This window comes from Notothenia rossii (genome assembly GCF_949606895.1).
Source record: "Notothenia rossii genome assembly, chromosome: 5".
NCBI classification, from domain to species: domain Eukaryota; kingdom Metazoa; phylum Chordata; class Actinopteri; order Perciformes; family Nototheniidae; genus Notothenia; species Notothenia rossii.
Genome location: NC_136903.1, coordinates 18,990,266 through 19,017,135, shown reverse-complemented (window position 1 = coordinate 19,017,135; position 26,870 = coordinate 18,990,266). Strand labels below are relative to the sequence as shown.

At 40.8% G+C, this 26,870-nt stretch overlaps 2 protein-coding genes across 2 annotated transcripts in view; both read right to left on the bottom strand.

Moving 5' to 3' along the window:
- hgfb (hepatocyte growth factor b) overlaps nucleotides 1–14,938 on the bottom strand; it is a 19,008-nt gene extending 4,070 nt beyond the window's left edge. Inside the window, exons 1-16 of the mRNA XM_079685162.1 lie at nucleotides 14,803–14,938; nucleotides 13,441–13,600; nucleotides 13,079–13,191; nucleotides 12,355–12,469; nucleotides 10,678–10,826; nucleotides 8,969–9,089; nucleotides 7,684–7,802; nucleotides 5,792–5,957; nucleotides 5,571–5,704; nucleotides 4,012–4,105; nucleotides 2,721–2,851; nucleotides 1,932–1,961; nucleotides 1,299–1,404; nucleotides 687–761; nucleotides 319–468; nucleotides 110–216 (exon numbers count right to left, since the gene is read on the bottom strand). Coding sequence (XP_079541288.1) covers nucleotides 110–216; nucleotides 319–468; nucleotides 687–761; nucleotides 1,299–1,404; nucleotides 1,932–1,961; nucleotides 2,721–2,851; nucleotides 4,012–4,105; nucleotides 5,571–5,704; nucleotides 5,792–5,957; nucleotides 7,684–7,802; nucleotides 8,969–9,089; nucleotides 10,678–10,826; nucleotides 12,355–12,469; nucleotides 13,079–13,191; nucleotides 13,441–13,600; nucleotides 14,803–14,851 — 1,819 coding nt within the window. The 5' untranslated portion in view covers nucleotides 14,852–14,938. The remainder of the gene's footprint in view (nucleotides 1–109; nucleotides 217–318; nucleotides 469–686; nucleotides 762–1,298; nucleotides 1,405–1,931; nucleotides 1,962–2,720; nucleotides 2,852–4,011; nucleotides 4,106–5,570; nucleotides 5,705–5,791; nucleotides 5,958–7,683; nucleotides 7,803–8,968; nucleotides 9,090–10,677; nucleotides 10,827–12,354; nucleotides 12,470–13,078; nucleotides 13,192–13,440; nucleotides 13,601–14,802) is intronic.
- A 9,270-nt stretch (nucleotides 14,939–24,208) lies between these two features.
- Nucleotides 24,209–26,870, bottom strand: part of LOC307039557 (voltage-dependent calcium channel subunit alpha-2/delta-1) — a 65,827-nt gene continuing 63,165 nt past the window's right edge. The window contains exon 39 of the mRNA XM_079681702.1: nucleotides 24,209–26,175. Coding sequence (XP_079537828.1) covers nucleotides 26,139–26,175 — 37 coding nt within the window. The 3' untranslated portion in view covers nucleotides 24,209–26,138. The remainder of the gene's footprint in view (nucleotides 26,176–26,870) is intronic.

Genomic DNA, 26,870 nt, shown 5'->3' with positions numbered 1-26,870 from the left:
ACCTCTGCAGAATATACTGAATATTCCAGGACTGCTGCAGGAGAAATGCAATAAAATGCAATGTATTGCAAACCTGAGTAAAACCAACAGCTGTAGCGAAAATCAGTACCTTTCGTTTCGCCCCATCCATACATTTTACATATTTTTCCTTCTGGGATGGAGCACCCAGCCACGGGTAGCTGAAGTGTATGCACATTGTCTGCAGGAAGGGCAGGCCTGTAAGTTTTTAAAATACAGAAAGAAAAAGGCATGATCAACATCAAACACTAAAATGTATATCAGTATATTTTTGGGAATTATTTTACGAGGTATACTTACTTGGACAGCCTTATGAGGGCTAAACTGGAGCCCTCAGGACCACATATCACATGAGCTATGCTCACTTCCTGTCTCCTGGACCAGTCTGGAGCACCATCTTGAAGATCTGAGACTCCCAGCCACACCCGATATTCACTGAGGTCTGGAACACTGAAGAAAGAGCTAAAACTCAATAAAATATTCCACTTTTATTGCTCTCTACAAACTCCAGTCTAAGCGGAACAGACACTAGCAAATGAAGACAGTTAGTTACTTGTGCTTGAATCAGTGGAAACACATAGGAGCAGAAAAGAAACTGCACTGACAGTTCAAGGTTTAGGCAAAAAGAAAGAAATGACTTAAACAGACAGTGAGTGCATTGAAGTTACCATGAGGAGAAGCAATGTCTGTCAGTGAGTACCCATTCCTCTCGTATTAATGAACCCCCACACCAGTGCTGCGACCTGAAAATAGCACATATCAAAACTCAAAATCAAATAAAGCTGTGAAATACTACACACAAACCAATACAATATATTTCCAGAGTAACATGACATACAGTATCAAACTTTAAAGGGGATTAGTGTGACCAACAGTTTGTACAGTTATGTAAGCAGTTGCAATGTAAACACCATTTAATAGAGATGTGACTTGACGGACTCTTTCCTTTCATTGTTTGGAAAAAAGAAGATTGAAAAAATAAATTGTGGGCTTTCAATTAAAAATCTCCCTTTACAACAGGTAGTTGTCTTCTTCTATTCAAATGTATTCTCGATCTATGAACCTTCTGACTGAATAAACATGTGTGGCATCAATGCTACTATTGTATCTTATACTGCTGTAAAAAGTGCATCTGTAATAGCATATGAACCCTCCCCGCAAAGAAAAGAGAAAAAGAATAAACATTTGTTTTGAATTCAAAAGTGGTCTAAGCAGCACGGCCTACTGTTCTTCTTCAGTGGTAGAGAACAATGTGAAGAATATTAAACGCAGCGGCGTACCCTCTCTGTATGCTGACCATCCAGCTGCCGTCTGATATGCCCACCGGACCTCCTCCCACGATCCTGGTTGTTTTATGGACAAAACACCCCACAGAGGATAGCTCACCTGGAAAGAAAGACACACAGACATATTTTGATATACCAAATGTCATATAAAATGCATCTAATTGATATCATAATTATGCATTTGCAGGCAGAGACATACTGTAGTTAATGACATAATATTTACACAGTTGCAATACAAAAGGTGCTTGAGCTGCTTAATGATCCGCTATAATCATCATTAGTATATATAAAACATAATCATCCATTCTTGTAAGGTCATCAATTAAGGTAATTATTGAATATGCGCATACGACACATGGGTGTCATTTGAGCTCCATATAAAGAGATTGAGGGTTTATTCTCTGTTCTTGAGTTATTATGTGAAAAAAATTAAGTCCAACACAAACACACACATACGACTTATACAGACACATGGAAACAGATGCCAGCATGACAACATAATGTCCTGCATTATGTACTATAATAGCTGGACATAAAAAGGACTAAATGAGGACTTTCCTTGGAGGCTGTCATGTACAGATCAGCAGCTGAGCCACTCGACACAGACAGACACAAAGAAACACTCACCCAGTGGAATGGTGTTCTGCGAAGCATCACCTGCAGGAAGAAGTCGAGACAAACGAGGGATCAGGGAATATTTCCAGATACAAGATAAGGAGAAACCTTAAAAGAGGTGCACATGTCATACTGGCCACTAGGGTTTGTCACGACTATTATTTTTTTATCAGAAAGGCTTTGATTGAATGTGACAATTCTAAAAGGACCATAAGACAGTTAGTATATGTTTGCATATACTGTCCTATAGATTATACATTCTAAAATGCAATTATCGTATTTTGTGAAAGTAAACAACAATGTTACATTATCATCACACACGCACACACACACACACACACACACACACACAGTCATGATGCCGCTTGCTCTTCGTTCATGTGGAAGAAGTTAGGGACCCTCCCATATCTTTCTGATTATGAGATGTGAATTGTCTCTGACACACACTGACCTGCAAGTGTAGACAGATCTACACACTGCAAATAAAGGGTGTGTGTGTGTGTGTGTGTGTGTGTGTGTGTGTGTGTGTGTGTGTGTGTGTGTGTGTGTGTGTGTGTGTGTGTGTGTGTGTGTGTGTGTGTGTGTGTGTGTGTGTGTGTGTGTGTGTGTGTGTGTGTGTGTGTGTGTGTGTGTGTGTGTTGGCACATACAACCAGATAGAGCGAATACACATCCGAGCTACATGCGTCTTGGACCAAGACGAATGAAAAACGTTCAATTTCACAGTCTCAGATTGTTTACCAGTACCATAGTGTTTCCTTGTGTCATTGTGTGAAGCTTGCATGTACACTAGTGCACTTACATGGCTTTACATTGCAGTAGTCCCAGGGAATGGCAGAGTTGTTGGTGTAACACCAGGGGCCATGTTTGTCTTTATCAGGGTTCCTGCAGTAGTTTCCCTCCAGACCAGCCGTCAGCATGCCCCTCTCACCACTGGACACACAGAAAAAGATACAATAAATTATGTTTCATCAACACTCAGTAAGCCCAAAACATAATTATAAATACAAAAGGATTAGTTTTGCTCTCTTTGAGGATTTAATCCAGCGGTTGATTAAAGTAAAAAGGATTTGCTGGTGATTTATCACCATTAGTAAAAGCTGAACACATTTTGCCAGATATTATCTGGACAGTCAAACTAAACAGCTGTGTGGACTCTGTCCCTCTGGACACGATAGGGAGGTGATTTGCAAGGGATTACTCACTGGGACAGTATGCAGCCACTTATACTCACATATCTTATACTTGCTCATGCAGACTTATCCCACTTTTGGGTATTCTCATCATTGTTTAAAAAAACTCATATTTTCCCACTTTGAATTTCTTGAATGCTACATTTAAGAAAGGTAAAGGAGAATGGAAACATATTTGAGTACCAAATCAACCCTGACCTTAGACCCCTGGGCAGGAGCCAAGCCATGGAGCTGATCGGCTTTTGAAGTGTTCCTGCAGAGGAGGGCTTTGGGGTCAAGGGTTAGAAGTGAAGTGTATATCCCCCAGCTAAATTATCACTTGGAGTCATTCCTGCTGAGTTAGGTCATCTTCAGGGAAACACTTCTCCAACCTCTCTAGCCATTAGGAGATGCTGCGGAGGCTAGTCACAGCACCCGCAGGAGCCGTTTTCCACTCCGAGAAAAAGAGGCCTGACTTGATCCGCTAACAACAATAAGCCGTAACTAGAGGTCAATAATAGGGCGCTTCCTTGCTTTAACCACCGCATCTCAGGTTCGCACACATGGTTCTCGATAACACAGACCCATTTTGCTGCAAGCTGATGATTTCATGCATAAACTTGTTTCACAAAGACTTCATTTTTCAATAATGTCTGCTCTTTAACCCATGGATATAGTAATTGTTCTGCTCGTAAAAACAGTGATTACTCCGATCCCATTTATCTTTAAAAAAAAACCTACACCATATCACTCTCTCTGAAGGGTTACATGTACAGTACTACAGCTGTGGGACATCTTGATATCTTCTTTAGGAAGAGGAGCTTGTCTCAGTTTATTGAAGGTGAAAGTATGTTTATTACATCATAGACGGAGTTTGGAAAAGTTATTAGGTAAGAAAGAAGCAGGGTCCAATGGGCTGACCTGTTGCTGTGGTCTCTCCAGGGAGTACAGGGCAGGTTTGATCTAGTCCTCGACTGTTCTTCCTGGTAATTCTCTCCAAAACCTTCATAGCAGTCTGTATTTGGACACAAAGAAGACATTAAATGAGACAGGCACACTTAGTGTATGTAAAAATATAATAAAAACAAAAAGCAAAATTGGAAGTATTCTGCAGTACTTCTATAAACCTATAAACTATATAGCCGCTTTCACACCAAGTACTTTGCCGTACTTAGTTCCGAGCACTTAGTACCCCATGGAACGAAGAGCCGATCGCGTTCACACCAGAATAAATTCCCTGAGGAAAGATTACGCAAATGAAGCCGCTGACGTCACTTCTTCTTCTTCTGCTTTGGGTTTACTGACAAGCCGCAAACAATTTCACGGCGTATACTGCCACCCGAAGTCCCCGGCCTGTCCCCGGAGTTGGGGACAGGCTTCCCAGCAGCTTCTACTGAAGCCTTCCGAGTAAATCGCCAGAACGCCGACACCTCCTCATCACTCCACCGATCCAATGTTTTTTTTTTGTGTTGCCATAAGTTATTCTCTCTCCGTTGGTGCGCAGGGCTAATATTAATGCTAATAATGCTAATGCCAGCAAATACAATGGCGGCTTCAAAAAACGTTTCCGAGCTTTACGGGGCGTGGTTTGCAATTCGCCCAGCCAATCAGAAATGTGAACTTTTTTCTCCCCAGGAAAGTACCTGCTCTCTAGCAGGGACTAAAAAGGGGGTAAAAGTTCTCATGAACTAAGTTCTCTTTTTGGTGTGAACGCAAAATCCCAGGAACTATCGGAACTAAACGGGAAAAGTACGGGGAAAAGTACTCTGGTGTGAAAGCGCCTTTTGCCATAGAGCATTTTTGAACAACAAACTTTTAGGAAAAAAACTAGGTAATTAAATGAAGAAAAATAAAAACATCCCTCAGATTCTAAGCTAATATTGGATCTACATTATATTGAGCTGGGAATACAAAGAAGTTGCCCACAATGAGGCCCTAAGACCCTGGTCATAAATAAGGGTTTGAAGCTCTTTCTAACTGTAAACTCATTCCTATATGAGAACATATTCAACCCTCAAGGGTGGACCACAATCCAACCTCAGAAGGGGTTTATAGTCCCAATGCAAGGCGACTTCTTTTCAAAGAAATGTTCCTAAGATCTCTTGGGAAATTTAAATGTGTGTACTCAGCCATAGATCTAAATCTTTGACTTGAATATCTCTTGCTACCCCAGAAAAACTCCCATCCAGCACTAATCCTTCCACTCCATCTTTCACTGTCCGGGGAGACCTGACGATCGTGAGCTGCTGTCAAAGTTTGTTATGTGAGGTGAGGTGGTCAGCCCTTCCCACAGTCTTTTAGGGCTAAAGTGCTCCGGGGGGACGGAGAATACGTGGTTACAAAACAATATGTGTGGTAGCTGGGTCTCCTATGCACTCATCCACCATATATGAAGATATAGACATTTTCTCTGGTCGGGATGTAAAATAAGCTTTCTCCTTGCTGTTTTGGGCATCAAATAAAGCTGTAGAGTCTCTCACCGCTGCTAGGCTTGTTTCGGGTGCCGCACTGAGGGATGTTGGTGCAGAACATGGTGCGGACTCTTGGGTCCGTAGTGAAGCACCATGGGAATTCTCGGCCGTCTGGATTCCGGCAGTAGTTTTCTCTCAAGTCCCTGGAAAACACAGAGAAAGTCATGCTGTAATCTGCTCGGATATGAGTGAATGCAGGTAGGTGAGTGAGTGGATGGTGTCTGACTCACTTGCAGGGGTAGGCTTGAGGTATGAATGTGTGGTTATGGGGATACTGAGAGTCCCAGCGTTGGCAGATGAGTCCAGTTGGCAACACGTCTACCGTCCCCCTGTAACCCTCTCCTTTGCCCTGGTAACACTCGGTTGTTTCCACCACATCACTTGTAGGAGTTGTTTCTGGGAGCAAAAAAATAAATACAATGAGGGGTGGGTGATTTTGGTCAAGGTAATACGTATTTTCTAACACATAGCTTGTGTGGATACCCAGTTGAAGGAAATAGTTTGATTAAGGTCTTAAGAAACAACCAAAGCTTGTAGACGTTTTATAGGGTAATCATTTTAGTAGTTAAGACTTTAAACCTTGTTGTTTATTGGTGAAACATGCAAGGTGTTTCAACATCCCCCAAAAAACAAACATGTGCATGCCATGACACTCTTCTGCAAAACACATTAAAAAACAGTCGTTAAATTCCATGTAAGCACACTCTTTTTCAAGTTTCTCACCATTTATCTGGTTATTTTCATGTTGTTGTAGTAGTTATCTAAACAGCCAACATTTCTTTTCCACCTGCTTTCCACAGAACATCAAATGTTTCCAGTTTAGAAAACACACTATATAATGAGGCTGAAATTACCAAAAATTGCAAGAACAAGGCATGAAATCTTATCTGCCCTACTTTTTTTAAGGGATGGTCATTACGCACGAGTTGCAAGGGTTCATTAGCCCGAACGTTGTGCGTGGTTGTAAACAAAAATCTGTAAAGTGGCTCATATTCAAGACTCTAAAAAAAGGAATTTTGTGTCCATACAATGTGCCTAAAAATAGATATGTACTAGTTGTGACAGTAAACAAAATAGCCGGCCTTGACACAAGAACACTTTGTCTCTCTCCTCTCTGCTCTCGCTGCCTTGTTTTGATTAAGACCAACTGGGTCGTAAACTTGGTCTGTTCCCAACAAACCCCCATATCAGAGAAAGACAGAGACAGAGAGAGGTGGAGGGATCGAGGAGGGGGACATACTATTTAGAGAGGGAAAAGAAGGGGGGAATAGTGAATCACTGGGTCCACATGGAGGAGTGCCATCTAGTAAACATTGTGCCAGGACTGCTGATGATTCTTGCAGAAAAACCGACTAGTCCCAGACCCAAGAGAAAGAAGCTGAGCCCAACAATAACACCAATGCTTTGCTCTCTTTGTTTTGTGTTCTTGAGGGTTTCTCAGCCACTCGTCACTGATCATAGGTCACCAAAGAGCATGTGGTATGTGCTGATGTGCTACATTGCATTGACACCCAGATTAAGAAGCCAGATATGACACATACACCTTGTTCTTACACATCAATCACACTGCTTTCCCTAAGTGTATAAGGTGTAATGAAAGCGATCTGCTTGTAGTGTGTGTGTGACCCTGGTGTTGTGTCTGTGTGTGTAACAGGAGGTTAATGTGAAGCAGTAACTGAGCAGAGCAGTTAGACCAACGCACATAAGAGCTGGCATAGAACAATAAACAGCAGTCCAGTGGTGCAGGGGAAAAATAAACACTTTGGCTATTAGAGAAGACATAACAGAGAGCCAAACTAAAGAGGGGAATTGTGTGTGTGTGTGTGTGTGTGTGTGTGTGTGTGTGTGTGTGTGTGTGTATGTGTGTGTGTGTGTGTGTGTGTGTGTGTGTGTGTGTGTGTGTGTGTGTGTGTGTGTGTGTGTGTGTGTATTTTCCTTAGTATCAGCAAGTGAGTGGGAGAGGAGTGGTCAAATGAAAGGTACAGGAAGTTGTAAATACTGGTGCCGTCAGTCACACTTCGTGAGCCTGTAAAAAACACACCCACGCACAGACATACATAGACTTGTACTTAACATGCATGACATCTCAACCACGCACAAACAAACACAAATGCATGCCTACCACAAACTTTGATGTTGCAGTACTCCCAGGGTGTGTTTGGATCTGTGGTAAAGCACCAGGGTCTGTGGCGTCCGTCTGGGTTCCTACAGTAGTTATCATCCAGGCCCTTGTCAGGGTACCTAATGCAAAACATGCAGGAAAAAATGATTATGTATAGACAATAGCGATATAAGAGTGAAGCCCATTGAACAAAACAACCATCAAACTGTTACTTGGACCACAAATCTCTGACTTGAAGTTGAGTATGTGTCACGTTTCTCAAAGCCCAGAGGTGCCTGAAAGGGAAATCATATTTCCATTTTCCTTCCAATTCTTGGGAGAACAGAATAGAAGTGGTGAGACAATTCACAAAAGTGTTGCACGCAACGGAAGCATTAATAGCTGGAACGGTGAGAGGACTCCATCTGTAAATCTGTTCTGAGCTCAGGGGATAGTTGAAGATAATAGGTTGCACCAGTACAGGTGTTCTACAGTAATTCATCCCACAGTCCCACGTCCCTTCAGGCCTACAGCCTCCAGGCGTGCTGTATCAGGCTATGGGACCCACTCATTATGTGAGTGCTATGAGCAGTCTGGGACCTGGTTTACACAAACACTGGGATGATTAAGGATGTGTTAACGAGTCCACACTTATCCAGACCACCTGCCATGTGACTAGCTGGAACACTCTCCTGACACAGAAAGCAGACACGCCTAGACAACCAAGGACAGTCAGGAATACTAATACAGCCGGAAACCTGGTGATCCCTAAGATATGTATAATACCGTATCATTATTATTACTGCTAGACACAAGTCTGTTTTCAAATCTTTTAAAAGTTTCAACTAATTTGGGCCAATAAAGTGGGAGTCAAGAGTTTTTCCAGATCATTGCTGCTAAAAACACACAATTACACACTGGATTCTGCTGGCATTCATTCATGGAAAGGCACTCTGGCAGACTGTAAATCATTATTATTCTTAAATGATTGCGTGAAATTATTACTACATAAAGTATTCTCATGCTTTGTGCATTTAAATTATGTGTGTCCATGTGTGTGGGCTTAAGCTTGATGGAGCATGTACGATTTAGTGTAATGCTGAGTGATACTGTGTGTGTGTGTGTGTGTGTGTGTGTGTGTGTGTGTGTGTGTGTGTGTGTGTGTGTGTGTGTGTGTGTGTGTGTGTGTGTGTGTGTGTGCGTGCGTGCGTGCGTGTGTGTGTGTGTGTGTGTGTGTGTGTGTGTGTGTGTGTGTGTGTGTGTGTGTGTGTGTGTGTGTGTGTGTTTGTGTGTGTGTGTGTGTTACCTCTTGGGGTGGTGCAGGTGTTTGTGCGGATCATCCAGGTCCCAGCGCTGGCATTCCTTTCCACTCTCTGTGTGGTCCATGGGTCCTCTGTAATCTTCCCCATTACAGTGCATACATTCTACTACACACACACACACACACACACACACACACACACACACACACACACACACACACACACACACACACACACACACAGACACACACACACACACACACACACAAACACACACACACACACACACACACACACACACACACACACACACACACACACACACACACACACACACACACACACACACACACACACACACACACATACACACACACACACACACACACACACACACACACACACTCACACACACACACACACACACACACACACACACACACACACACACACACACACACATGCAGATACATAGACAAACACATCCACAAAGACATAGAGCAACAGCTTAGAGAAATACAGAATCAAACTACTAAAAATTCACTTAAAAAGAGCCTTAGATAAATAAATCATAATACTTTTAGTTGTAACACAGTGGGACAAAGCAATAAACTCAGAAAAGGGAATACAGTTAAATATTTCATAAATCTACCTTAAGTTCACACATGTACACTTGTGTTTGGATGCACTTAATATGTGTCACACTAATGATGCCCATTATCTCTTTGATGTCTAGAAGGCACCATGTTTTGCATGGTGACTAGGACTCACCATCTAGTGTAAACAACAGAGTGCATGCAGATTAGAAACAGATGTTTATGAGTCCACTGCTATCATGACCGAGCACACTTACTTCAACTGACTGCATGCGTATGTTTGTTTGTGCACGCCATGTTTTGTGTGTATGTTTCCTATTATGACCAGCTAATTTCTGGAGAAACATTTCATGTCATTCTCTTCAGAATTAACAAAGGCTATATTTCAAGATAAAAAGTAATTATCTTGGTATGTTCAACTTCTGATAAAGCAGCCGGACACCATATGTGAGTTTGAAAGCAGGAAGAATTCCCGCACTCTTATCGAGCCTCGGTCTGGTTCCTTATGAAGGTGATCCAGTGGCATACATGCAGAGGAAACCCTTCTGACAGAACAAATCCCAAGGAATGAGATAAGGTCATTATCAGGCCTTTCTTCAGCGTGATATCAGTGCCTGACAGTAATATTCTGTGATTTAACATAGAGGCTGCGGTGGAAAGCACTTTTCCTTCATTACAAGTTTTACCTCTACAGACCTATGACTCAAAAAAGTAGTTACCTTTTAAGTGTGCCACAGGGATGGATGAAATAACTAACAATGTATCTATAGGAGACGACAGGGGGATTAATATCCTCTAACATTCCAGCATCAGCCTCTTAAGGTTCAAACTGTTTACCAATCCTGGACCTGATGGAATGAGAGTGGACAGCTTAAACTGAACCACAGACTTGGAAACGGCTACAGCTGGTCTCAGCAAATACAGAAAACCTGTGCCCCACCACACATGTTCACACACAGATGTAGAGCCAGCTTTGCTTAGTTTAAGGAACTACATGATTGCTTAATTTGCAGCAACTCATTTCAGACAATCAAGCCTCAATTGGTAGGGCAATTTGCAACAAGGAATGGGCATTATTTTAAGATAAGTGTCAGCTCAGATATATATAGACATATTTTGTGTACGTGAGTGTGTGTTTCTTTGTGTGTGTGGCCTACCCTGTGAACACTGTGGTATGCCACACTCCTGGTGTCTGAGGTGTGGGCTGGGGTCTGTGGTAAAGCACCATGGTCCAACGGTGGAGTTGTCTGGGTTGCGACAGAGGTTTTCCCTGAGGTCCTTCTTCCTGAATTTCTTAGACATGAATCTGTGAAGAGCAGAGCCGTAGTTACACAATCAGACACATGTACGTAGGGAAATAGTCAGCTGGCATGAAGAGCAAAGAAACTCAAGGTCACAGTTTTGGTTTCTCTTTACAGTACATAGCTTTGACAGAATCCTCTCCTCATTTATGAGACAACTGCAGTTTATCTCTGATGGCTGAAACCTGGCTGTAAACATGACCAGTGAACATTACCAACTGTACAAATAATTGACTGCTATGCATAAAGGTCAAACTGTTGATGACACGATGTTAATAATGACAGAAAAAACATTATAATGTAGAAGCAATGTTAGTTTTGAATGAGGCTGGTTCTGAATGTAATGTAAACACACTGACAAATGACTCATATCTTCTACATCAGGCTAGCATATGGCTGTGGTCACCAGTTGAGAAGATGGACATTGTGCAGTCTTGGAGTCAAGCTGTATTTCTTCCCATGACGATAAAAAGATAACATTCTGAAGTTGTCTGAAGTGGAATTAGGAATGACAGGGAAAGAAATGAGAAGTCGTTTGCTGGACAATCAAAGAAGAGTAGAAGGCTATCACAGATACAAATGCAATTTGTTCTGTGTGTGTGTGTGTGTGTGTGTGTGTGTGTGTGTGTGTGTGTGTGTGTGTGTGTGTGTGTGTGTGTGTGTGTGTGTGTGTGTGTGTGTGTGTATGTATGTGTGTGTGCGTGCGTGTGTGTGTGTGTGTGTCAGAGTTTCCCATGCCTGTAAGCTGACTGATAAAACATACAAAGCGGCTGGGTTCAATTACCCGATCTACAGAGACATTAATAGCAGACTGATACAGCAGGTTCACTTTAGGTACAAATGTACACTGCCCTCTTTGATTCGACATCTCACTACAAAGCCTTTCAAAGTAATTTAATACCTCCCAGGAGTGACAAGGGGAGAAGGAAGGAGGTAGCATTTGGTTCAAATATAATAAAGGTCTAAGATGAGTTGTATGTTTCATTTTTTAGGTTCTCTGATGGATATTAATATCTGACAATTGATAAACGTAGTTATTCTTTTACTGGTCGTTCGGGAGGCACACTGCATCAAAAAGAATGCCCGAGCATTTAAAAATGAGCTTTATCTTGAAATGTGGCTGCGGGATGTACACAAAGCTTAACTAAAGGCTGCATATTAGATAGGATCCAAACACACACACACACACACACAAACACACACACACACACACACACACACACACACACACACACACACACACACACACACACACACACACACACACACACACACCTAGATAAACAGTAGGGCTGCAGCAGGAAATGATCTGTGACTTTGTAAAGTGTTACAATGAGGTCAGTTCTGATGAATGACTGCTCCCAGGAGCCTAATCAACCCCTAATATATCATACTCATATACACACACACACAGACACATACAGTCTAGCCCCTGGCTACTAGCTAATTGCATCACTGACCAATACTAACAGTAAGAAGCAGCTTTAGCACTACTTGTTTGACATTGTGGTAAAAAGTGTGTCAGATTCTTACTTGTGTTCATGAGGAATAGGAGAGGCCCAGGCTTGGCACAGGATCCCGCTCACTGTCACCGACCTCCGTCCCCTGTAGCTCTGACCTGTACCCACAATGCACTCCCTCACATAGTCTGAACGAGAGTCAGAAAGAGAGAGGAGGCGAGATGGAGACAGAAAGACAAGATGACAGAAAGACAGTGAGTTAGTGAGATGAGCCAACAATCTGATCCCAGTGTTGTGTACGCAGAGCCAGTATGGATGATGAGGAAAACGGACAGAAGATGTTCAGCTATAATGCTCAGCTTAACAAGGACACAGCAATGCCAAAAGCCAAATCTGTTTTCCTAATCTTCTGCAAAACGCTTGGATCCATTCAAATAGTCTACACAGCTTGTATGTTCACTGTTGTGGTCAGTCAGAGAGAAGTGAGATGGGGGTTTCCAGCATTTACACAAACTTAATGACAGAAAATGAACCATAATATTTTGCGACACAATAAACACAACAATGGTCCTGACTCCTTGCCCTTCCTTCACATGCTCTCTTAAGGAATTGCAATTTAAGAAATCACTCAAAATAGGTATTCACATGGTTTAAAATGTTTCGTTAACACAACATGGAGTACATTGAAGCAATGCTGCTAATTTCAAGTGGCAGAAATATTTACTTTCTGATGGAATTGTAACAGCAGCACTTTAGTTTCAGCTGATTGAGAATAAAGATGTAACAATATATTTCACCTTTCTTTTGATACAGTTGGTAGTTGAAGTCCTGTTGGCTCTGAACTCCTGGTGAGTTCCTGTCGAACGGCAGCCACTGGCATTTCCTGTTTTTATGATCATAGAGGAACGCTCTGGAGAATAAGGAAAGGAAAGGAGGGACAGAGAACAGAGAAAGAGTGAAGTACATCAAGTCAGGGCAGTTAACACAGCTGTTACAGAGCAGTTAGATTGACTGCTTAACAAGAAGGACAACAAATGGATTTTACATGTGGAACATGTAATTGAGGAACATTAGTGCCACTTAACTCTCTTTGCACTGAAAGCCATTCATTCACAGTGTTGGAGACTACATTAAATATGTTCTGAGAGTGTAGACATACCTGCAGCTGAAAGGTAATCTTTTGTTACGGCTACAGGCTTTGGCACACTTTGCCATGCTTATTTTCTTGCTTTTGGTCAGGTGGGAGGAATCCGGAGACTCGACAACCAGTCGCAAACCATCTGTCTTCTGGTAGTCCTGGAGAGCGTTTCTTCTGCCCTCTTAACACAGTTACATAACATGTCAGCAGCATGTACAACTAGTCTGCCATCATAAACCCTATGGCCTGATGACAATAACATACTGAACTCATCATTACAACAAGACAGTCTCCATACTTTATTGATGTTTTACTTTTATTAGGACTATTAGATAATATGAGAAAATAAACACTGAATTGAGTTTTACATTGAAAGTGCTAATACTAATAATTGATGAATAGACATGCATAATAGAAAACACTTCTCTTTGGTCTGGGAGACATCATGGATAATCTGCTAATTATTGCATTTAGACTGAGAACATTGTGCAAGAGCATGCAATGTGTCAATTAGACTGATATAACTGTTATAAATTAACAGACTCATAGACACACATAAACACTCAATTTTATATATCTGTGTGTTGCCCAAGTTATTGGCAGATCCCTGCAACTCTGCAAATCAGAGAACTAGCAAGACATTTACATTTAGTCAGAAAACGACTTTATCCTCCTCTTACATACCTTAAAGTTCTGCCTACATGCACTTCACTTGATCTAATACCTTTGAATAACACCAACAATAACATAACATAAACAAAGTGGGGTTTCTGTTGGAAAAGTGCACATCGGTTCTTGGAATCACGTGTCATAAACAACCCCAGAGCTGCTGTTTCAGACTCAGTATTGGGTGTTCTGAGGGTAGCAGAGTTCACTGTCTCAGCAGTTTCTCTGCCTGAGTGCCTATGAGCACTGGGCTGCAAAATCGCACTACAGGATGACTTAAAGACGGGTCGTAAGAAAGTGGGTTGTTTCTACTCACTTGACGTAGAACGTTTAATCTTGTGATCCATTCATATAAAATTCATATTATTAACGCGTCCATGCGGTGCGCGTTGGCACCGAGTGCATGGTTGCATTACGTTCACTCGGCAAGAGTTGAGATTTAAAAAGCCCTGCTACTCAGGAATAATGAAGACATCACTTTCATAATTCTTCCAGGAATGGCCAATTAAATAAATGTTCTCAAGGCTAAGAGTCACTTAAACTAACCAAGTGCCTGATAGCGATGGTATGTAGTACACAGCCGAACATGATAAAGTAATTTTAAAGCCTCCCACAAGTTTGACAGTCCTTTCGCACAGAGCGTAAAGCAACGTGTTCTGGCACCAGCTCCAGCCAGTGGCAGACGTTACGGAGCAGAACGGTTGAGTCAAAACTTACCAGAACAAGAAATGACGAAGAGTCCGAACATGAGCTTGTAAATCCACATCGTCGCGTCACAGAAGAACCGTTTCAGAAAATAAAAATGGAATATGCTGCTTGCTGTGCTGTCGGACTGCAACTAGGAGATGTTGCTTCTGCCACTGCACAGATGATGCGTCTCCTCTCTAAGTACTTCCTCGCCTCCTTCCCTCCCTTCCTCCCCCCTCTCCGCGCGTGTGTATGACTTTATATTTTCGCCTTTTGTTTCTCTCTTTCTTTTTCAAAGAAGTGTTCTTTAGTGGCCTGATTGTGACATAAATAAACTTCAGCGATATGTCAATGTTGATACCCTTATCAGTAAATCACATTTATGTCACTGTGTATCAGAGGCTATTGTGAGTTAACATGTGCCATCAATCGATCCTCCTATACCAATACATTATTAAATGATACTTTGGATCTTTCTTTGTCCCCCCCTTCCTGTCTTTAAAAGCATTCAAAACCACTTGGAAGTCCTAAAAAACAGCATTAGTTTTACCATGTATTATTATTTATTATTGTATTTAAATGATAATAAGGCCTTCTCAGAATACACATAAAGATACATTTATTGGGGTCTTCTGAATTCTTCAATGAATTAACGAGATTTAAGAATCCAATCAAACACGAATATTTACAATTAATTTTGACAGAGGCACACTATAAATTCATGAGCAAAAATAGGAGGAAAATAGTAATAATTGTGTATTTATTCAACATATTATGTGTCCATCCATCCCTCGCTGTCACACAGCAGCATACCACTCAATCATCCTTTTGTTCCCCAAGATCACCAGGCTGCACTGTGTGCACAATGAAACAGATATTGGCAGGCACTTGTCAGCGCCGGGAAACAAGGGATGTAAAAGAGGAGGGGGGAGTCTGTTTGGGGTTGTTTATGCTATACTTTCCTTCTTCCCCCTTGTCAGATAAGAAGTGAAGTTACTCAAGTTAGTGGTGGGGGGTGGCTGAGGACAAGACATCCCAATCCATCTCCTGAGTGTCATCTCTATTTCCAGCGATGACAGCATGAGATAGGAGATGTGACACTTAGCTGGCCATAACATTTCTCTAAACATCTCTGATGCGGCAGGCACAGAGCAAAACTACTCTCCTCGAGTGACAGTCCGGTGGGGAGCGCAGTAAATAGAAATCACATTATTTATCCTGGCTCAGATTAAAAAGTTACTGCATTGCGGGGATTCCCGGTATTTCATTAAACAGCGGAATAGATGAATACATATGTAAGAGGAGACAGGCTGCATCTATATCTCCTCTCTGGTTCAATGAGTAATGCTCTTGCGGCTTCCTGAGAGGACCACAGTCACTCGCAATAATAAACAATCAGCCATGAGTCAGATACTTTCACTGGAGCGGAGCACAAGTCTCTTTTTCTTTCTCTCTCTCTCTACCTTCCTTTACGTGTGCAAAATAACCACACACGCTCTCTCTCGCAGGCAAACAAGAATTCGGACTTTCTTCTGTCACTGTGACAATCACGCATGCTCGTACATAACCAGCAGCAGATGAGAGCTCAAACCTTTACCAGTTTGAACCCTCAATACCACAATCTTATTACTGACTCTCCAAACAAGAATCCAGTGGGTGTTTCAACTGCGTCTGAGAGCCACGCTTTCTGCTTGAAGATGGAAATTAGAGAGAGCCGGTAGCCCACTGCTCACTCATGAGAACGCCGTCACCATTCGAGACTCCTCACATCTGTGGCTTGTTATTGCCAGAAACTTCATATCTGTAATGGCGGGAGGAAGTTCAGTGGGAGATGGAGATGATATGGAGAACCAAGAAGCTGATACTGAGATAGCGTAGATGAAGAGCAATGGGAGTAAAATGGATGGACTGTAGCAGAGAGGCCCAATACAAAGCAGTGTGCTGAAGGCCGGGCTGTCTGAGGGCATATTTGTGGAGTGTGCGGAGTATAAATAGACATCCTGCAGAAGTTTGTGTGTGCATTGTGTGAGTCAAGTGTTGTATACTGTTATATCTCCATGCATGTGCGTGTAGGTACATGTCCATGTGAGTTTTCATCTGCAGCAAATTACTTGGACCTCATTGTGACCTTTTATCGTTCCAGCCTCTTTTTCAGAGTTTAGCTATATGTCCTTGTGTAAAGGGTAGGTTGGAAATTAAAAGAATGAATGAGAGGGATAGGGGACAGACATGGGGATAGTTTGAGAGAGACAGCAACAGATAAGGAAGTAGAAAGGGACTCCGATTGAGGAAGTGTAGGAGTGCAGAAGGGAGGTGGCCCAGGTATTTTACTATAATTAGAAAAATGTTGGGGTTGTGTGTGTGTGCTGGAGGGGGCAGTGTTTTTGTGTGTGTGTGTGTGTGTGTGTGTGTGTGTGTGTGTGTGTGTGTGTGTGTGTGTGTGTGTGTGTGTGTGTGTGTGTGTGTGTGTGTGTGTATGTGTGTGTGTGTGTGTGTGTGTGTGTGTGTGTGTGTGTGTGTGTGTGTGTGTGTGTGTGTGTGTGTGTGTGTGTGTGTGTGTGTGTGTGTGTGTGTGTGTGTGTGTGTGTGTGTGTGTGTGTGTGTGTGTGCCTTTGTGTGTGTTGGGGGTAGTGATGACAGTCGTGGGCCTAGAAGCTGTAAACACAGATACACTGTCAAGAGATCCTCCTTTAAACAAACACACACTTCCTGTTGTCAGTGCAAGCGATTGTAGTCACTGCTCGTAATTGAGATCTGCCGACAGTTACGGGTAACACAAATAAACCACGCACAAGCACAATCTGTCCACACAAGCAGTTCAAAAATATGGCTTCTCGGATTAAACATGTGCAAAACCAGACTTTTCTTTTCATTGAGCCCTGTGGAGTGCATTCACGTCACATTTCTATTTGATTTATAAAATTGCAACATTGAAAAAAGGCTGTGGGCACCAGACGGTAATGAGAAACTTGAGTTTTAAAACATCAGTGCATTACAATGCACATTAGCAGAATGAGTCACCAACACATTTCTATAAATAGTATTAAAGAGGAACAAAGGACCATAGCAGATATCAGGAAAGCACTCAATATGCCAAAGAGTTTCCCTCACTCAGAGAACAGAGAACCACTGCTTGTCATTGATGTACTGAAAGTCTCCATCAAACATAAAAAGCTATACTCATGACTCAAGACCATGTTGAATCAAATTTCAACTAAGTCATATGTACAATGAAGTGTCTTGGAAATTATATCTATTTATATAATTATATATGTGTATTTATTTTTTGCTAAATCATTTAAATTTCACAGGAGAATAGTTAGCAGCAAACCTCAAATTTAGAATATTTTGAGTTGCAGTCAGTTTCTTATTTGACAGCATTTTAAACTCATAAAGGTTAATAAGAAAAGTATTACAATGAGATATTAAGTCTAAAGACGCACTAAACATTTAAACTCGACAGATTGAGTTCACATTGCATCGTCCTCATTCAGCCTTTTGTTTGTACCCCCTCCTGTGTTTATGGGAGTTGATGTGAACGTTTGAGACACAACCTTGGAACAATTCACCATCAAAATGGCCTCGTGAGTTTGTATATCCACTCAAGCCATAACTGTTTAAATGACACATCCTTTAGCATGGAACACATTACATGTTTCACACAAACACATCAACATCCTACACGCCCTCTATTGTGCCGGCACTTTGACAGTCCATGTCAGTCACTCAACACTGAATGCGGAGAAACTACTCAAATAGCTCATGTTACCTATACTGTACATAAGCAATTTTTTAGAGGAAGTGCTATTTTGTGCTATTGTCTTGCTTTCACATACAAAATATGTATTTGTGTAACCACAGTCCTGGACACAGTGATAACTTTACTCCCCTTAGACCTGTTCATAAATACTTGGAGTTAATTAGAATTACTTAAAATAAAACGTGTCATTCACCACACACAATTAATGTATCTTCATAAAATCCATGTAACCATCAAAGTTATTTAAAAAGTGTTTAAAATGCAACTTGCAGATCTAAATACTATCCAAAATTCCAACATCTATCACAACAAAGTAATAAACACCACTTGGACGCGAGATGATACAATTAAATATTACAAGAGGACAAGGAGAAAAGGGAGAGCAGGTCTTAAAATAGTGATTAAACCTGTGTTTGCTCATTTCTTACACATCTGCTAACCTTCAGCTTGTCTTGTCTGCTGCTTACGGCTAATTTACCCCGCATGACTCATGCAGAAGGGGAGACACTCAGGGGAGGGGGGGTGGTCGGTAAGATTAAAGAACAGAGAGGGAAAAAAGCTGCTCTGGGGCAGCAGGTATATTTCATCCCACATGTGTCTGTGCCAGACCTCATACGAGTAATTAACATGTTGATGATGAACATAGCATGGGCGAGCGGCAGCGTGCAGTCTGGGTCTTCAGGGCCCACCTGAGTGATTCGCCAGACACGCACTCAGGTAACTTGAAGCATGAAACACACAAACATGTTCTGTGGGGTCTTTAGGAGCCAGCTGCAATAGTTTTACCAGTTTACTCACTCTTAATGGAAGGCCAGCACAACAAAGATGCGAGAAGCACGACACTCATCAAAGTGTCTACAACCACAAACTCCCCCCCTTCTCTCTTGATCTAACATGTTTATCTTTTTCTTGTAAGCATATTTCTGTATGACTTGAAGACAAAACAAACAAACAAGAACTTGTTTTGGCCCATGTTTGGTCTCTTTGTGATTACATCATAATCTAGTTTATAATTATATTTTAATTTCTTCTTTATGAGACATACTAAATGTCCTCAATACTAAATAAATCAACCAGAACCAGCTGTCAAGCAATATCTTATATTTTAATATTATATTTATTATCATCATTATTATTATAATTATATTTAAGTGAATCAATATTTTAAATACTTTAATAATCAGTGATGATGCTTTAAGAAAAACTTTTCAAGAAACTCATTGCCTAAATTCCCTTTGGCTATAGGAATATCTTACTCCCCCTTTATCTTGTCCTGCAATGAAACATGATGATTATTGTTCGTGAAATATCTTTACACCTACTGGACTGGGGAAATGATGGGACATTTTATCCCCAGAGGAAGCTTCCCAATAACTTTAGAGATCTTCTCACCTTCATCTAGCACCATCATCAGGTCAAAGTTTCAACTTGTCCAATACTGACCAAACACCTGCAAAGATAAGGACATTCCCATCCGCACCTTTTATTAAGTATTAATTCTAACTGTTTATTAACAGTGCACATTGGGAAAATATTACTTTGGTTGACATGTTTGACCGATAATGGAGATTCTTCCAAATTATCTGTTTAACAAAGAGTCTACTCTACATTATTTTAGCTCTGCCTTAAACATGTCTAATTGATGTAGTTGCTATTCTGGTTAATATTATTTTATCATCAGAGGAAGTTGTAAGGGTCTACAACAAATGGCAACCTAGTTGTCTAATTTCATCAGAGCAACAAACCTAAATGTATTTATAAAGATGATTATCCGAAAACCTGAGCATTTGCAAGCAAGAGAATGACATACACGCTTTAACCTTGCTGAATGTGCGTGCCCCCCACAAATCTAACACCTCATGTTACCAGTTAATGTATGTGAGGCCCCACTCTAAACACAGAGAAAATCCACAAATCAATCTCCAATCTGCGCTGGAATGGAATGTGTCGCGTTGAGGCTGTTCACCTGGACAGAGTTTTCTAATGTTACGCCTGCCAATCACACCAAGCATTCAGACACAGCACAGCCTGCTTACAATCTGAAAGACGAAGGGGGAGAAAAACCAAGGTAGTCATGTTTATGGGTTTGGAAAAGCCTGTGGCATTTCCTGATCATCCATGCCTGCCAAGCCTCTGTTGGTGTTCTTTCCAACCCTCAGTTTGTCTAACACCAATTGTTGTCTTCCTTTTACACATAATATTTTAAGACTTACTTTGGCTAATGTTGTTGCCAGATTTAGTGGGGTTTTGAAGGAACAGGTGCCAAATGTGAACAATCACAGGAAAAAATCTAAAGCGTGTTCAGGATCTTTTTCTGTGATAAAGAAAAACTTGGATGTTATCTGTATTTTCCTTTTGCAGCAAACGAAATCCATTTAGAGTTACATAATAGTTAGCAGCAAAACGATTTATAATACCCTTTGATAAAAGGGAAAGCATGTGTCTCATACGGGAATATACAGTATGAGTGAGTTGGTGGTCACTTACATTGGTTTAGCTTTCATTACGGGAGCTACAGTAGAACGAAACCTCAGTGCCCCTAATGCCCTTCCCTGGACTGTGTTTTATGGTGATGGAAAACGCTGTTGACCTTTCTGTTACTGCTTACAGGAAGTGTACACTTTTTTCCCTATTAGAAAAAAACAAATGGTGCCAATTAAAAACACACCACATTATTGTTACCAGATTGAGGGAAGTTTATTCTCACTTGGGTTGATTGCCCTGGGCCTGTCATGACCCGGAGGCTGCTGACGGTGTCGGGACTAAATGTAGCTCTAATGGTGCAATCAAAACATCATTGAGCGTCAATGCTGTTCCAAAAATAGTCTTCGCTGGTAAAACTCTACGCAAAAGGATGTTCAATTTTTATCAAATGAACTTCAGAGAGGTTAACCAATAACATGCTGGTCCTTGGAAGTCCAGTCACGGTTCATGTTGTTGATGCATTGTTAATCTTATGTGTTACTTCCTGCAATTAGTGAAACAAAATAAAAGAAAGCCTCTTAAAGTTAGTCACACAGTTCCAGCTTTGAGTGCTTTAGTCTGGGTGAATTGCTTTATGGAATTGTTGGATAATGGTAAAAAGAATAACGGATGGGCAGAAAAACGAAGTTAAAACAAAGAAGAAAAGGCCTTTCACTCAAATGTAAATGCGTATATTGTATGAATCATTGTTCTGTTTGACATTACCACAATACCAGAACAATTGCATCAACATCTTGATAGGAAAGAACCAGTCAGGATGGAGTTTTCCGTTTTAAGCAAGTCTCAAATTTAGCCCTGTTATCCAAACCATTTATTTGGATGCATAAACAAGGGGGAACCATACTAATATCTGAGTTGTAAATCTACATGTGCACATCATTGCTACAAGAATAGCATGCCAAAGTTAAATTAGACAATAAAATGTTTAACAGACAGATAATGTAATTATATTAATGTTTGACTCTTTTATCTTTCCAAAACGAACAGTTTAATCCATAGTTAAAACCATTTTTTTAATTTTTTTTTATCTATTTATTTATAGAAGGACCATGCATACAAAAACATTAATCTCAGCAAAGAGAAGAGATGCAATATGCCAGATTATAGCTAATAGCTCATTTCCATCTGTGGTCCACCTGGACTTGTTTTGTGGTTGGCCAGCGGTCTAACCCACATACCTTAACTGTAATACCACAGTTTGATTCTGGCCTGCAAGTTTTATTGCATTTCACTGCCTTTTGCTCTCTTACCAAAACTTTGGTAATATGTAACTGTCAACAATCTAATAAAGTAAAAATACTCAAATAAATTAGAACAGAAAAAAGGAAAGCAGTTGCATGTGCGGAATGGACTCAGTTAAGCAGTTAGCAAAGTCACTTTGGTACCACATCTAGGCAATAAAGATGCTAAGCTATCACAGTTAAAAGGATCCTTGCCCAGAACTAAACAACAAAAAAACATTTATTTGTTCTCTTGTGGGTTTTGACCTTCGTTTTCCAAATTGAAAATAGATGTAGAACTTGTCCCTGCTTATCCTGCGTCTGTAACTTCTTAACCCAGGCATGTTAAAGGGTACGACCTCGTCCCCATTTACAAGAGTATCCTGTTACAACCTCCCTTGTACATATTGCTATATAGCACACCTACCAAGACCTCCCAGTCCGACACATCTCCAAGAAAAACAAACATCTTTATATTTTCCACTCTATACTATGGCCTTATTGATTCTTAAATTACCATCAGATAAACACAAATACCATCAGGTAAAGCACTTGTAATGTAGGAAGGAAGAACTACTGTCGAACTCTGGTGTTGGCATCTGGCTTTCTGATGCTTTTGGCAAAAGATGGTTGATTGGTGCCTGGTGGAAACCTCTGGCCTGCAGGTAAAGCTCCACACACATATCAAGCGTTAGAATTCAAATTCTATAACACATAGGTTTGAGCAAGCTCTCTGATTGGTCAATAGGCGTGTTTGATTCCACGATCAAACAACGATCAAATAGAACGTGCCTAATCACAAAGTATCCAGTGGCCTACACACGCCACTGGCCTACCGAAATTACTTCCATGAGCCTACATTGTGTGGTTTCCATAGTGACGTTTAGCGACACACAGCCGTTACACTGTTATACATTGTCTCTCGTTGGAAATCGGTAGCTACAAAATGTCAGATTTTAAAGTAAATTTTGATTTGTTGGGGGGCCTCAGTATTTATGAATGGTTGGACATGGACACAGACCACAAAACCAACGAAAGATTTGCGGCTGTTTCAAATGACGAGTTGAGTGCGTTGGAAAAAAGGCTATCGTTACCATGGGAACTACTTTCTAGGAATTACTTTCTGACGGAGATTAACTCAAGCAGAAAGTGTAGGTTTGGGAGAATATTAGCCCACGTTATGAAATTATTTTACGATATTGTTGATTACAATGATAGTTTGTGTAATAGAATCGCAATCATACACTTGAGGCCGTTCTTGAACGTCATTATTGGTACGCGGCGCCTCGGTCCGTACGCCTGTGCTGGAGTATGATTGCTTAAGTAAGCACTCTCAGTTTCATCGCCAAATTACTTTTAGTTTGTACTTTTTTCAGTATAATCAGTAACACTAGTATTGTCACAATTGTATTACCTGACTGAAAATGTTCCTTACTGTTGTAACCCTACTAAGAATCTTGTTATTGCTGACAGACATTGGTTTAACTTCTCATCTACCTTGAGCCATGTCGAAGTGTACCCTATGGTGTGTCAGTGCACCATGTTGTCACTGTTTGTTACTGTACGCCTGCAATATATCACAATTTGTACAACTCCTAACAACAAATCACTCACGTCAGTGATGCCTAGTTTGGTCTGACGTTAAACAGATTTTAAATTTTTGAACAAACATGGTAGAAAAACACTACTTTTCCGCCTCTTATTAAGTAACACCTAATCCTAATTTCTTGCAATTATTTGATATGTCTCCGCTGTAAAATTATTAATTATAAAAGGACTTTTTGGCAAAGTAGCAATTACCAACATTTGCTTCGTACACAAACACAGACAGTGAAACACAGATGCGGATGCACTTCCCTTTTCAGCAGATGTTTCTTCTTCCAGGAACTATGACATGTTCGGTCTGGTCCGAGTAGAGCCAAAGCAACTGGCCAGATGTGACAATAAAAAAAGGCACCTCAGGTCATTACAATACAACACTTTTATTGTGAATATATTATATTTGCACAATAATCAACACCATATTATAAACATTTTTCTTTACTTTCATTTTCTCTTTTTTACAGTAAATAGTATAAGTGTACAAATGTATACAAAAGTTATTCAGGCTAGTCAAGTTCCACAAAAAGATTAATTCATGTACAGTATTAAAGCACAATCAGATATTGGAGGGACACGCACATGCCTGCACATAGACACGGGATCCCCGGGGTAAAACACATGTCAACACGTAACTTTGATAGACCGGCATAACCTGAACACTCAACAGGGTCAGCATGAAGGCTAGGTGGAGAGAACTCTACTTTCATTTTTTAAATAGCTACAATGAAAAAAGAAAACTTGAGTTTGATCTTAATGCTGTATGGTAATGTGAGGCAATGTAAAAATTACCACTGGGAGTAGTGTATTCTCTAAGTTCTCTCCAACAGGCCCTGATGCTGATCATAGGCAAAGACAGCGTTCAAACACAGAACAAGCTCATCCCATGACATTGCAGCATTTCAACACCGAGCCTTTAGCGTCTGCTTCACAGCACTTATAGAGCAAAACAAAGAGGAAACAAGCATAGGGAGGAAAACAGCAAGGAGAAGGAAACAAGGAAACAGTCATTTCGATATGCTGATCTCATTCACAATTCATTTTGGCTCCTGAGTCATGTGATCCAGAAAGGGAACAGAACAGGCCTAATAAAGAGAGGTTTTGGAAAGTGAGGCTCGAGTCTGGTTTAGGTTTGTTTTGAACATGAAGGAAAATTAAATCGCTTTCTTTAATCAAAATCCCTGCTTGTTTCTGCTGCTGCCCGGGCCACATCAATTATAACAACTGCAGCTGATGTGGCCCATTCCACAACATTTTACTCCAAGGGCTACCATTTTCTACTCAACTGCAGCAGCATTAGCATAAAAGCCTACATGGTGATAATACAACTCTGATTCATTGTTTCATTCAGTAACACACTGATTGAGCTACTATGTAGGCACTGGGAATTTGATGTGTTCAAATTGAAGACAACCAAAGCTGTCAGACCAAGGACAAACACATTTTCAATTGTAATATATTTGGATTCACATGATCTCACTTCATCTCAGTGAGGTATAGATATCTATCTAACGTCATAACTTGAATACTAATAATCAGATTCTCTGTAGTCGGTATAGTGTATCTGTGATCCTTGGTACTGTGTGGAGCTTTGGTGTCAGAGGACTGGTGTTGTCTTTAGCTCTGTACTGAGCACATGCTGCTACAATACAACACCTAGTTAGTCATGTAACGCTATTTGATTTTGATTATAAAAAATCCCAACTTCATAAATATATCAGTACAGTACATTTCAAAACACTTAAACAAAAAGGGAATATAGTTGCACTGGTGGCCTAAAATAATCATCATTACAGCATTATGATTCATACGCAATAAATAAGCAACAAACAATATTGACAACGACACAAATCAACGCTGTCAGTGAACATACAGTCTTTGAAGGATATTTAGTTGGCATAGTGGGACTCTTCAACCTCCGCAAAATAAATCAAAGAAACTAAAGAGGCAGAATTAAAGGGTTTGGTTAGCTCTTACTCTTGCACCATAAGAGAGGATTATGGAGTATATCATGGAAATGAATGCAGCTGAGCACAGTATATGTGTCTCTATTTTTGTAAATGACAAGGAGGAAACAATTGAGCACCCTTTGGCATTGAAAAAATGATACGGTCATCATAAAGCATAATGTCTTGTTGCAACTTTTCTGCATACATCCTGCATGGCATAACTGGAGTGTCTCCTGGCCTTGTGTGGGATGAGATAATGATGTGTGTGTGTGTGTAGGGGTCATGAGTTTTGTAAAGCTGTGATGAGCCACATCATCAGTAGTTGGAGTCCAAGCATTTGCCAAAGACATGGACTCAGGCTGGTCCCTCCTCCACAATCAGAATCATCTTCCTGTTGGATAAAGCAGTTGTCAATCAATCAGATCAACCGTCTTCTACTTTATCCAGTATATCTGCTGTGACTTACACCATCATCACTACTTTTCTACGAACAATAACGAGCAGTTTATGACTTATATGAGAAGAGCAAAAGCACTCACATATCCATCATCCCAAATGTTATCAAAAATAAAGCTGGAACCAGGAAATGCAAAGCAAAAAGACTGGAAACAGGGCTAGCATGGCTCTCTGTAAACACAATCATCCTAGGAGAACCTCAAAAGCTTACTCATAAACATATGTCATTTGTTTATTTCCTACAATGAGTGAAATGTAAAAAACGGAATCCCTGGTTATACAGTGAACATGTGCAGGACTATGCCTTGGTAGTGTGCAGAGCCAGAATTTGGTTTGGATTCTATGTTTGCAGTCTTTGTGCTAATCTAACTGCCTGCTAATGGTAGCTTGACATCTACTAGAAAATCATTCTCTCGTTTAACTCTTGACAAGAAAACAGCATCTTACCCGAAATGATCTGTTAATTTAAATGCTGTGGTGCAGTTACAGAGACCTCATTCTGATTGTGCTGCATGTGTTTGTTTGACAGTGTATTTTGTGTAGTATTCGATGGGAGTATTCAGGATGTCCCTGCATGCCAAAGGCCTAGGAGAGAGAGGTGGGAGTCCACTGTATTCAAAGGGCAGGAAA